Genomic DNA, 14,368 nt, shown 5'->3' with positions numbered 1-14,368 from the left:
TTTCTCCCATTACCTTATAAGAGTTCCTGAACCATAAACTATCCCTAAGAATTGATTCCACACTCCCTCAGATATGACTTTTCATAAACCAAGTCCTTTAAAAATACATTTCATATATTTCTCAGACTACATGTCAAATCAGTATCATGCAAACATAATACTTTTACTACTTTCTTAGAGCATGGTGTTGAGAGGAAAAAATTTAATATATCTGTGAGACATCTACATTAATGCAATGGTGCAATATTGAAACTGCTTTTATCTGCCACATTTCTCAAATGAAAGCGGCAGCTAAATTTTATGGTAGTTAAACTGTGAACCTTTCACAATCTTGCCTATGTGGATGTGGCCCGTTGGTATTATTAAGGCAGTAGTCTTTATTCTGCATCTTAGACTTTAAAAGTTGCTATGGATATAAGAAGCCTATCATGTGGTCATGTCTACACCGTAAAATCTTTCCAAAGTGTGCAGCAAATTCTTGATAGAATTCACAGGTCTTTCAAGAAATTAGAGTAAAATTTCATCTGGCATTGCCACAGTGCGCTGTAGAGGAGACAGTGATCTAGCAAGGCTCCCAGCGACACTGGAAATCAATGTGTCACTAGCTCCTGCGTGAGTTTGGAACAATCTGCCTGTGGTTTGCCTCTCCTGCTGTCTCCCTTATAATAACCTTGTACTTCACACACAAGGAAAGTGTACCTTCCACTATTTGAACAACAACAACAAAAAAGGCTACAATTCAGTATTTTGAGGTAAATATAGCCTTTATTAGTTATTAGGCTAATTCTTTCAGAGGAGTATACCATTAGCAGAAAAATGGGCTACAGATAAGCAACTTCCCATGCAAATATGTTTAAGTGGCTTGGAAAGGGATTATGTTTTAAATATCCTTATACTTTTATGTAAATTTAGTATGCTAGAATCCTTGCTGTGATGCTGATAAACTCTTTGCATCACCCACAGTCAACAATATCTTTTCTTTAGCTGTCCTGATTAAATGAGTGACATTCACTATTGGTAAATCCCCCACAGAGTAACTTGAGCTCACATGTGCCTAGCCACAATACCAGTAATGACATGATTCTGAGGGGATTTGAAACCCTACCTCAACAAATTTATTTCTGTTTTTCAACATATATTCAAAGCAATACTTTGGCATTGTAATGTGATTCTTGACAGGGCTAAGGTAAATTCATCATGCTAAACTGAAATGTTTCTGGCAGATGTCTACTCCGTAACAATCAAATTTTGTGTACTGTAATATATGACAACCACAGTGTTACTTCTACTTGTAAAACTTACAAGTATAATACTTTATTAATGCAAACCTGGAATGTAATTATGCAATATGTTATCTCGCCATATTTTTTTCATTTAGAAAAACCTTCTTGAAGACAGTCTGACAACTTATAAACAATGGGAATTTTTAAATGAATATAGAAAGGATACAACTTTTTTATCATAAAGATATTCTGGAATTTTGATACTTTTCAAAATTATATATTTGCTGAAATTTAAGAGAGCATAAAAGTGAAATGTTTTCTCTTATTAAATATTAACTTTGGTCCCCATGGATATGGTTATTTGTCAGAGATGGATGCTCTTCTTTGAAGAAGAAATAATTAAAGTGCTAGCACTGAGTATTGAAATATTTTAAAAATAGATAGACTTTGTGATAACCTCTGCCTAAATATCTGCATTACCTATGTATTTAGTACAACTCATCATATTTTAGGACCAAGAGCCTAAAAATATTTGCTTGAGAGAAAATGTAATCCAAATGAATGGCAACCTGTTGACTTCACTACAAATGAAAAGCCTCAGCCATTATTCTTTTTAATCTATGGCATTCACTCAACACAAAGACACTCATGGAATCAGAATAAAAAACCTTTCAAGATTCTGGTAAATTTACGATTTTATATTATGGTTTGGATTCCCATTGCCTTGTCTCCCATGCTTTCGACAATTATTTCAAAATAAATATTTGCAAGAACAGATAAAATCTCTTTATTCCTGTTTGATGATCGAGTTGCCAGATGCAAATTGCACATCTGCCTGGGAAGCTGCCTTGTGATTTCCTTTAAGTATCATCCTCTACCACTAGAGACAGAAATAATCCATGTGGCTTGCTTTTGCCCTAGTGGCTCCTCTTCTCTCTTATTTTTCTTAGTAAGCACCTGTATTTTATAGACCTTGAAATTTCACTTGTATTCCCAATGCAAGTTTAAATATTTACATTTTAGCATAATTATTTTTGAAAAAAAACAAATTTTCATTCCATGACCCTTTTGTAATTTATTGTGAAGATAAAATTGTTAAAGCATGTTTGGATCATTTTATTCAGCCTAAGAAAACAAAATGTGTGATGCACACAATTTATGACAAATTAGGCCATCTCTTGGGGCCAGTAAACACCCTCCCAGACTAACACAAAATTTGGAACATGCCCAAATGAGAATTTGAATCAGGTTGTGTAAAAAGACAAAGGCTGGCAAAAATATACTTTTGGAAGATTTACTCACTAATTGCAGAGCTGCTGGAGGCCAACCAAAGAGATTTGGATCATACAGTACCTAAGACTTACGATGGGAACTGAACTTCTTCATTAAGCAAGTTAAAAATCAATTAGCAATCAGTTGATTTAGTTAAAAATTGCCAAGTCAGTGTGTGCATATAGGTTGGCGGAAATTTTTTCTCTCTTTCAATTATTATGCTTGCAATTGTCATGCAGTATGCATCTTGGGACTACATATCCAATTGTTCACATTATTTAGGTTATTCATACTATAATATGCATATATATTTACCCATTCATTCACTTGAAAACCAACAAATATATAATTGAACATCTCTTATATACCAGGCACTCTGGATATGATTTGTCCATCTCTCCCAGGCTCCTTGTGTTTCTCTCACTTCTGCTTACTGCACCCTCTGGCTAACATACAACATTGGCATACTAGGGAACTGGAAGATTTTACTCTGGTATTTATCTTACTAGTTCACCCACCTCAGCACCACATATACTACCACTGTCATCGTGTAAACCCTAATAGGAATTATGATGAAAGTTCCTAATGTTAGTGAAACTGCCTGTGAATCACTTTCAAATCCATTGCATTGCTTAAGGAAAATGTAACATTTGTGACCTGAAACATGAATGTACTTCATAACTTCTACGAACTTGACTTTTATTTAACATTCAGATAGTCAGTTTGTATGCAAACACTGGGCACATTTAATATGTTTATTCACCTAGGATAGTCTTTCAATATCCTTCCAGAAAGGTATTACTTCAGTTCCCTCTCACCCATCTGTCCCTACAGCCAATGTGTGTTAAATCAGGTCCTCACCATCTTTTGTGTTTGTAAATGAATGGAAAACCTTTCAACTGCCTATCCAAGTTCGTTCTTCATCTCCTCAAGTTCATCATCCACACTGCTGCCCCCATAAAAATGTGATCAAAATATAAATTTGTTCTCACCATTTCCTTGATTCAAATCTTCAGAAGGCTTCGTATCACCTACAAGACAATATTGGGAACCTTCAGCAAGGTGTTTAAGGTGCTGCCTCACTGGACTCAGTTCTGCTTTTTCCTATCGCTCCCTACTCTCCATCCTGCCACAACATAACTGTAAATACACAATGCATGGATAAATAATGCATGGATGAAAACTTCTCCAAATCTAAGTTTGAATGCTTCCTGTTCTGAGAAAATTTCCTGATTCTCCTAGGGAGACTTAGTCACTCTCACTTCTCAGCTCTCATTGCAATTATATTTGTTTCTATTCCAACCATTTAATGTTATTGAATTAATGTGCATTCTGTCTCTTTAGGCCAGGAGCAGTGGCTCACACCTGTAATCCCAGCACTTTGGGAGGTCGAGGTGGGTGGATCACTTGAGGACAGGAGTTCGAGACCAGTCTGGCCAACATACTGAAACACTGTCTCTACTAAAAATACAAAAAATAGCCGATGTGGTGGCACACACCTGTAATTCCAGCTACCCAGGAGGCTGAGGAAGGAGAATCGCTTGAACCCTGGAAGTGGAGGCTGCAGTGAACTGAGATTGCACCACTGCACTCCCAGCCTGGGTAACAGAGCAAGACTCCTTCTCAAAAAAAAAACAAACAAACAAACAAACAAAAAAAGTAGTGAGTTTTCTAACTTAGGATTGAACTACGTGGTTAAGATCTGATAACAGACCCACCTTAGTTTAGAAATGTTTGGTACCAAAGGCATATAGATGCCATATTAACTTTTAACCATTTGGTACATTTATATAGAATCCCCAAATACGGCATTTCTGGGTGGATCTGTAAGCTGTAAGCTAAGATTTCTCCTATGGGTATATTTATGTTGATAGTGATACTGAGTCATTTTAGGTTGTGGGGAATAAAGGAAAATTTCATCACCTTTGGGGATCCTAAAGCCTTGTAACTCAACCATAAGCTTTGTATCACTCACGGTATTGATACCCTCTTTCTTTCCCTGTCCCCCATCCCCAGATAGTTACAGTAGCAAACGTTAACAAGGAGGATATGTAGGCATTGAACCAAAACTATTAAATTTCTGGAGTGTCTAGTGTAGTTCTTGTATTATTGTATTATTATATTTGAGTAACTGTCAATGTTAAATAGACACAAATATACAAGATACCCCAGGATTTATATTTTCATAAATCTTAGAAATACATGATAACAAGATTGAACTCAGACATGTGCGTCTGCACACAAACAAGATCACTTTTTCTCACTACCTCATTATTCAGAGTACTGACAGGAAACAGATGGCTCCCTCATAGGGTTTAGTTGAAGGGAGATTAATAAAAGGGACTGTTAGCAGAGAAACAAATCAGTTGTAAGAAGACCAACAAAGGAGTTTAAAGTTCCAGAACTAACAACATTGGAAAACCTCTACTTCTCCAAGCCTGAAGAGGTACCAGGAGAGAGCTGTAGCTATGGGAGAGGGGCCGTTGCACAGGAACCCCTAATGTGGAGGAACAGAGCTACTATCAAACACTGTCTGGAAGGAACAGGGGCAAGGGTGAGGTGGGAATTAATACCTTGACTTCTCTCCCATCTTTTGATTTCCCACCAGTGCCTACCATCAGCCAAAGCCAACTGGAAATCAGAAAGCAAGATACCCTGGCACAAAATCAGGCAGAAAGAGAAAACTGATCTGAGGGTGGTAAATGGAAAATGAATGACACCTAATCTTATGAAGAACATCTAACTCTTGATTCTTTATCCACCCAAAAACAATGGACATCATTGATAAGTAGGCACAGAACAGTAACACATTGTGAGTTCATTGACTTTTGGGTCAATGCATGCCATGAAAGATAAATAGTACAGTAGCTATGAATTTTATTCGCCCTTAGAGCCCAAGTCATGATATTCACTCAAGGTAGGAAAGATGGGAGACAAGAAACAAGACAGGCAAGACTTCAGATCCATGTGTTTCCAACCCAGCTTCAAGCCAAGCTGTTTTGATTGAATCTATTTATTATATTTGGTAATATGCAAAATTATATAAGAAATATACCCGTCTAATGGAAAGGTCCAGAAATAGAAATTAGGTTTCCTAGGTCTATCAGTAACTAACAATGTTACTTTAAAAAGTAAACTTAAGCAATCTATCCCAGTATTTTCATCTGTAAAATGAAAGTTAAAACGTCTATCCTAGAAGAATCATAGTTTTGTGAAGATCAAATGAGAAAACGGATAGGGTTTTCTTCTGAAAAGTTAAACAAGCTCTACAAATGTCAGCCCTATCACTTTTGCTATCTCCTAAAGCTGTCCCTGAGTGTAAGCTGCCAATCACCACATCCTCTTTTTCGAGCTATCTTTCCTCTACACATGGAGCACTTCCCTCAACTCCAACTTAAACATCACACACAAAGGAAAGATAAGCAGCAAGAAAATCCAAATGCATTGGCAATACCACTGCATGTTAAAAAGAAAGAACTAGATTCACGTTGAACTTCGTTTTCGTGGTGCCTAACTCCCCTTTCCATAGGTCCTATTAACTTCAAAGGGAGCTCCGTGCATGTAAATGATTATATTTATTGGATGCGCCAACTCTTTCTTATCCTCCGGGCACAATTAGAAATATCATAGAAAAATGAATGTCAGAGACTTGGATCCATATTTGATATTCTATGGGAAACTCCCCATAGTTACAGATGTTAAAAATCCTGCCCAATGGTCCAGTTATAAATTTATAATATTTCCTTTTCTATATCCTTGGAATTATTTTTCTCTGATTTCCTTTTTACATTAAAGGAAAAATATTCCCTTTAGGTCCAGATAAACTAGTGATAAAAACTTGGCTTGTTGTACAGCTTGATGTAGTAATAAAAATTTAGACTGTGTAACCCCTCTCTTTCAAGAAACTGTTAGTGCTTCCCTGAGATTATCCCATGAATACTTACAGCAACTCTGTTCCTACTTCAAGTTCACTCTGGGAACTGCTCTTAGTGTCTAGGAACTCAATTCTTGGATGTTCGTTTTAATATCATATGCACTAAACCACACCGTAATTTCAGTGCTCCTTGTAAATTCAGGCCATTATCAATGTTTTTGTTAGGTGGCTAATAAACAGCGTTCTCTAGTTGAAGTTGCCACAATAAATTAAAATTGTATGGAGCCCTGTGCTTTTCACACCAATTTGGTGTTTTTTCGCTTTAAATTTAGTAGTCTCATGGCTAACAGTGGAAGCGTCTCTAGGACTGACTGACAACATAACGCCCCCATTCAGTGCTATCAGTGAATATAAGACCTTGGAAATGTTATAGACATGGCTCCTCAGCAATATTACATATTATATATTTTATATATAATCTAAGGGTAGGTTAACTCTTCAGCTGCATATTTTTTAAAGTGACAAAAAAGGAGAAAAATAGAAGAAGCCTTTCAAATTAAATATTTAGAACTATTATAAAAGAGAAAATGTTACTATTAAATGATGAAAAACATTGCTGGAAATGTACCCACATCTGACGTATGATTGGGAAGATACACAGGCTTTTTAAAATAATGTTTTGATAAGCGACATGACTTACAAAAGATTCATTTTAACTAGCCTTACAGACAAATAAACCATATCATATTAATTTGGACCCATTTTTAATTATTTGTAAAAATAAGTAAGGGCAGTCTAATTGTTGTAAATATTTATAGAGCAAAACAATGCAAACTATATATAACAATCAAATTTCTAGTGAAAATGTGTGTAAGTAGGTTTATTTTGAAAGGAAAAGTCCTACTCCCAGTGTCATAACCAATTAAATTCTCCAGGTAATGACCCCATTTGCATAGCGAGCGGAACCCACAAGTGGGAATTTTAATGGGTACACCACCTGAGTACAGTAATTGAGAGTGACACAACTTGAACTAGTTTTGTGCTTACCCCACTGAAAATTCTACTCATATTATTTTTAATGTCAAGCTACAAGTCAAATTTCAAGATGATGGATTTGTTCTTTTTTAAGCACTGAGTTTGAATAAAAGAAATGCTTTAATTCTGTTATGCATTGCATATCTTTGCTTTAACTAATCTGTACTTCTGATTCTCGTCATTGCTTCATTTTCTTCAGTGATTGGAATTTAATTTTATTCATTAATTTGTGAATAATTAGATAAAAAATAATGTCCTCAGCTGCTAAATTGCTTTTGGATTGCGATTTAATGTACTTTTAACAGAATATGTATTATAGTTAAGCTGGCATAACAGTTTACTAAAATGTAATTGTGTAAATATGCCCAATTATTCTTTTTGATGATCTAACAAAATCTAATATAATATGTATTCATGAGTATTTTACTCTTCCTTCACCTCAGCACCAGTAAAACACAGTTTTCTGCAGAGCTGATCAGAGACACCTTGTCATCTAAAGATGTTACTTTTAAAAGATATTCTCCTTATCTCTCAGGCACTATTCATGTCCTTGAAAGAATTGTGCATTCTGATTGAGGGAGCATATGACGTCCACATGAAATTATATAATAAAGGTGATTTCAAGATTCTAAAAGTCAAACACACACGATGAACTAGGTTTTGAGGTGACGTTTTAAAACTTCTTTTGTTTCACTCTAAGATTGCTTGCGATCTAACTGTTTGTAGGTGTTTGACACCACTCTGCCACATCTGTAATTGGCGTAGCATCCAGCAGACAGGCTCTGTACATCTTTACACTGCAACCTACCAAGTTAAGAAATGTATTGGTTCAATATAAAACAGCAGGCTGTTTTTAGACATAGTTACTAGTGCACAAGCTTTAATATGGCTTGGCTTCATCCTATAATGAGATCTTTTGGTTCCCTGCTCAACAGGCTTTTATTCCTTTGCAAAAGGCTATGAACTATGTCAAGTGGATCAGCTGCTTTTGTACACCCTCTTTCTTGGCTTTGGAGCATAATTCCTTTGCTTCTACCCCTTTATGCATCAGACAGAACTTAAGAACCTTTTCCATTTTTCAAGCTAAACTTAGAATTTGTTTGAATTTGCTTTTCACCATTTTCCTAATAATTACGTTCTCAACTAAACCTCACACAAAGACCTGCCTGGAAGTGAACACCTAATTGCAGAGCTATACTTTGTCTTTAACACATGTATCTATACCCCATGTTGGTAATGTGTCAAAGGATGGTTATCTGAAATGATTTCTTCATGGTCACCTCACAACTAAATTAATGCTTCCTTTTCAGTGAGCACTAAATGGGATGTGGTAAGGAACTGAGGACATAAGCAGACAAACAAACAAACAATGGAAGTAGAACTACTAGCCACAGTTCAGTCAGAAGGCAGGAAGCTACTTAACTTGACATCTGGCTACTTAAGAGTTACAGCTGAGGCTGTAGTGGAAAGTGGCGTGCTATTATGACAGCTTGGTGAAGAATGGGTGGTGCAGATTCTGTTTGCATAGAGACACTGCTTTCCAGGTGGGGCTCGGCTGTGGCTTTATTTCATTTCCAGATTATCTATTGTCTTCATAAAAATTTGGCCATAAATATGATATTTTGAGTTACAGTGTTTTAAAAGGGGCAGTCATGGTCCACTGAGAATTTTGCAATGTATGTAGAAGATTTAGTCACCAATGACAGTTTTTGCAACACCCACCCTCCATGTTAGGGCTGCATTACAATAGTATCCCCTCTCCACAAGTTGTTCTATTTTAAGCAAACTCTAAAAGCAATCTTAAATAAGGAAGTAAATACTGGCAGGTTCACTGTTGAAACTGTTTTCTCACGGGAGGTGCCAAACTTATTCCCTGGGTTGAAACTTCTTGAGGGTTATGTGACTTTCTTGAGGTGCCTAGTACCAATCCAAGCACAAAGAAAACACTCATTGCAATGTATTGTATGGGCATATGGAGATGAAGGGTTGAAAGGATTCTCTTTTAATACCCAATGCTTGATTATAAAAACTATAAATAGTAAGTGTGGAACAAACCCTATTAATATATTAACCATTGTTTAAAACAAAAATGATATGTTCTGTTGTATTAGTGTAAAAGAAAACAAAATGGATATTATAGTATTTGATGACATTTTCTGCTGCCAGTCAGATTAGATGCAGCAATCCTACAGGCCTACAAATCACAAGTAATTGGAAGGGGCACAAAGGTCTTAAATAATTTGAAAAATTATCTTATTAATAAACAACCTGATTCATTAGGCAGTTAGGTAAATCTAAGCATTTAACTAGCATTCAAGAAGGCAAGATACAGAGTCTCTTGGCTAGAGTCTTATTTATGTTAGGCAATGATGTTTGACGTTTATAACATTAGAATCTAGGGCACTGAAAGAGTTTGTATGGATAAAGAATGGAAAGTTATTACATAAGGTTGCCTTGGTTACTCCTTGAACTGCTCAGATAACATTGACTATCCAGGTGAGGAAAATGGATACAGTTGATCCACTGTAACAATGAAAAAATAATTTTCTAAATAAAAAGCCTTCTCCTAAATAAAGTCATACTATATTGTTTTAGTTAGATGCTAACTGCAAGCATTTACAAAAATTGTGCCACTCTATGCCTTAGATGAAAATTCTTCTGATGATTTATTTTCGAGTGAAATTCATTAAATCTAAGACTCAATTTCATAGATGTTTGAGCATTTTTACCTTGGTTTTTAATCTCGGCATATATTGTAAAATTACCTTAGTTTTTCTAAGTGGAAATACAGCTCCAAAGTAAATAAATGAAATTAATTTACTAAAACGATGTGAAAAAAACTTGTATTTTGACATATTATATATTTTTCAAAGAACACTGTGTTTTGAAATCACATGTCAATGATCATAAACTGATCGATATCTTTCATAGTTCATTTATGGACATGAATCATGTGATTTACATAAGAAGACTAGGAAATCTTCAGACAGGGATGAAACAGGATAAAGACAACCTTCAGGTTTTAACTTATGGTTGAATTCTTTCAAATATTAGTCAATATGTCAATTAGATATAAACATATGGTAAAGCAAAATAAAGAAGTCATTTTTAAAAATTTTCAAAATAGTGTATTCCGGATAATACAGGTCCAGTTTTAAAATATTTTAAAAGCCTTTCCACATTTAAAAGGACACCACCTATAACTATAAATTCTAGCACTTAGTCATGATAGCCATATACTTCAACAAAACATTTTACATTAAGAAATCACAAGATATATTGAAACTATTTTCACATTTGCCTACTTTTCCTTTTTCTGTTTTCCTTTTAATTATACAAAATGCTTTATGGAATGACTGTCTGGAGTAGACAAGAGGAAAAGTACTATGAACACAAATACAAAAATAAAATTCTGGTATCCATTAACATTCTCTGTTATGGAGAAACATTATTTCAAATGTACTAATATTTTCATCACAAATTGTGCCAGCATATGTTTAAATATTAGACAAATCACTTGGTTGAAAAACTTTGCATATAAAAAGTCAAATATTCTAACAATTACAGGTCATTAGGAGGTTTCACGTGTCCATAAACAGATGATATTCTCACATCCTAATATATGAGCATAAGTTAATTTTGGGTATATGTAAATATTTAGATTGTGATTACTGTAAAATAGTACAAAGATTTCCTTATATTTTATGTAACAAATGAATTAAGTTCTTTAGAGGAGTAAAAATGAAGACAGCTGTTTACCAGAATTATGTTCAGATCCCAAAATTTAAAGGTTTTGTATGTGTGTATGTATGTGTAAATAGCAATAAAAGAAAGATTCAAAAGTTTGCTAAGTTTTTTCTTTTTTAAGCCCTTTAAGTAATGATATAACTAGAAACTGGTTTCATCGCAAAGGAAAAAACACAGGTGATATATTCTCATGCTTCAGGTTAAAAACCTCTCTTAAAAGGCTAGGTTTGCAAAAGCCTTCCTAAAATTATGCTTCTGTTGTTACTATCAATTTGATATTCAGCCAGAAAAATTAAAAATAATTATTAATCCCAAAGCATACTTTCAAAATTTCTACTAAGAAGTATATTAAATCAAACCAAACTACAATTTTAGAGAGATCAAACTGAGCAGGAAAGTGCATGGTATGAAAATTTACTCTCCCTTTCATCTAAGCCACACACTCTACGTCTCAATAACTATATAATTAGTCTTGTAATTGACTGATTTCTTTACACTTAAGGATCATTATAACCTGCCATATTAGTTTAATTTAACATAAAATCATAATACAGAAATTTGGTCACAGTAGTGGATATCTAGATTTCTTCTGCATTGAAAAGAATGGTTTCCATTTATCTGTGTTTACAAAAAATAGCACTGCTTAAGAAACAAACCAAGCAACTAAAATGTTCTCATCCCAAAAAGACCTAAAGCTCTCAAAATAAAAGAAAGTCTTTCAATAATAACTTAGAACACTGGGATTTTAATATTAAAAATTTCCTAATTTAAATGAAATGTGTCAGAGTACTCAATCTTCTTTATTAAATAGAGCTATTTTACTAAGGCATTATGTTTTCATCAAAAAAGTATGATAACATTTAAATTATGTGTAAGGAAATGCATATTTTTAGTTAATTTAAACTTTATAGCTTTTTTAAAAAGCTGTATTCCTACAACTAATAAAAAAGTATGCTGAAAGCACTGTTCTTTTAACTGGTTAAAGGCACACACAGTTTAGGGTGTCCACCTAAAACTTTGTCAAAAATCTAAATAATTCGTTTAAATAGCAGATGAATCACTCATTCTAAGAGAGTCCTCAAATGCCACATTCTCCCTGAAGCCTTACTGAATATTCTGGTAGCAATTTTCTGCATATTCTGACAGCATTTGAGTTTATTTCTCTTACAATCCTCACTTCAGTATGCCTTGTGGTATGGTTCATTCTTTACAGATCTCCTTAGTCTGCTAAGTCTCATGTTCCTGTGGACAGGAGTGGAATTGTATCTGTCCCCACAGTCTGAGGAAGAGAGTCTACACAATAGGCATTCAGCGTCTGTTGAACAAGTGGAGAAGGTAAGGGAGAGAGATCAACACTGGTTCCCAACTATTATGTGGGTTTGTTTCCTAAAGTTTCTTTTAAAATAAAGACTGGTTTATGTATGTATGTATGTATGTATGTATGTATGTATGTATGTATGTATTTAGAGATAGAGTCTCGCTCTGTCGCCCAGGCTGGAGTGCAGGCTGGAGTTCAGCGGCATAATCTCGGCTCACCGCAACCTCTGCCTCTCGGGTTCAAGCAATTCTCCTGCCTCAGCCTCCCGAGCAGCTGGGACTACAGGCACACACCGCCACGCCCAGCTAACTTTTTGTATTTTAGTAGAGACGGGGTTTCACCATGTTGCCCTGGCTGGTCTTGAACTCCTGAGCTCAGGCAATCTGCCCACCTTGGCCTCCCAAAGTGCCAGGATTACAGGCGTGACCCACCGTGCCTGGCCAAGACTGCTTTCTTTCAATCACGAATAGATACATATCGAAATAAACTGCCTGGTTTAAATACACACTGAAAAATAATATATTTGGAGCAAAGTGCTCCTGAGAATGGTTAGAAGTAACAGAAATATCAGGAAAAAGGAGAAGACACTTAACATTTGGGGAGGGGACTGTCAAAATGTCCCTAAGTTATTGTAACATATTAAGAAGTTTATAAAACTAGTTAAAGTAGTTAAACTTTCACATATTAAACCACGTAGATTTGGTTAAAGTAAAAAGGCTTTCAGAGATTACTTACAATAATGAGTTAACAGTGCAAATTCCATGTTGTTTCATGAGAATCTTACAATGTGCTTTTCTTCCCCCCAAAAATAAATTTTTAAACACTCTCCAGTTTTAACACAAACAAAAGATAAATATTTATGAGGGAAAACAAATTCCACAGCATTCCATACAGATTTCCAAGCAGTCTGATGATTCACAACAGGCATCCATGATGCCACAGTCCATATCACAAGGGCAGTTACAGTCATCCCCCATCTCGTCTCCACAGCAACAGCAGCAGGCTTCTGAGGTGCAGATGCCACATGACGCTTGTCCCAGGACAATATTGCAAAGGGTCAGGAATTCGCAGAACAAGCAAGCCAGGATACAGTGGACACAACAATCTTCATTTTCAGTGATAAGGAGACCATATAGTGAGAAAAAGGAGGAACACAAAATACATGTTATCAATTGACTCAATAAGAATTGAGCAAAATAGTTAAGTAATCCACAACCCAAATGAAGTTTGCTTTGTGAGCTGGAAGCTCAAAAAGGAGCTTAAGTTAAACTCTAGATGAGTGATCTTTAGAAGTAGATACTTAGTTCAAAAAAAAAAAAAAGTATTGTGTGTACACACATGTGTTCACATGTATTAGATTATTACTCTCACAAACTGTGCAATGACCCTTGGTCCTAGATACCACTTCTCTATCCTTCTTACTCATCTTTCTATATCCTATTGCTCTTCATAACACTGGGCTAAAACAATTGCATTATAGTTATTAAAGTCCTTCAGAAATAGAAATTTCCTTTAATTGCTCCACCCACCTGCTCTAAAATTGGAAAAGAACAAATTTAAATAAGAAATATTTTATGTATTATTGAAAAATTAATTCAATAGTTAAACTAGAATCCATTAAGACTTCACTTTCCAATACAAATGATTCAATTTCATGGTTTTAGGCTTTTTATTTCACAAATATTAAATAATAACAGTGAGACTCTCTGGTTGGGTCCAACTATCGTTTCTAGAATGGTTCTTCTGCCTACTTCTAACAAAGGAATTTGTATCTTAGCAAATGTGAATAATGACACAGTAACATTGCTTTCTCACTTCCTTTGGTGGCAAAGAACTTTAACATCTCTGTTATCTCCTGACACATCTCTAACAATGTAATGCCTCTCTAAACAACAATGT

General features: G+C 35.1%; 1 protein-coding gene across 2 annotated transcripts in view; it reads right to left on the bottom strand.

Moving 5' to 3' along the window:
* Positions 1-10,509: 10,509 nt before the first annotated feature.
* The window catches only part of MDFIC (MyoD family inhibitor domain containing), a 96,945-nt gene continuing 93,086 nt past the window's right edge, over positions 10,510-14,368 (bottom strand). The window contains exon 5 of one of the 2 annotated variants that reach the window (XM_012512115.2): positions 10,510-13,574. In XM_012512115.2, coding sequence (XP_012367569.1) covers positions 13,327-13,574 — 248 coding nt within the window. In that variant the 3' untranslated portion in view covers positions 10,510-13,326. The remainder of the gene's footprint in view (positions 13,575-14,368) is intronic. The other variant, XM_012512116.2, reaches the window with a different exon arrangement.

The sequence above is a fragment of the Nomascus leucogenys genome, chromosome 13, assembly GCF_006542625.1.
Source record: "Nomascus leucogenys isolate Asia chromosome 13, Asia_NLE_v1, whole genome shotgun sequence".
Classification (NCBI taxonomy): domain Eukaryota; kingdom Metazoa; phylum Chordata; class Mammalia; order Primates; family Hylobatidae; genus Nomascus; species Nomascus leucogenys.
This window is presented reverse-complemented; position numbering and strand designations above follow the sequence as displayed.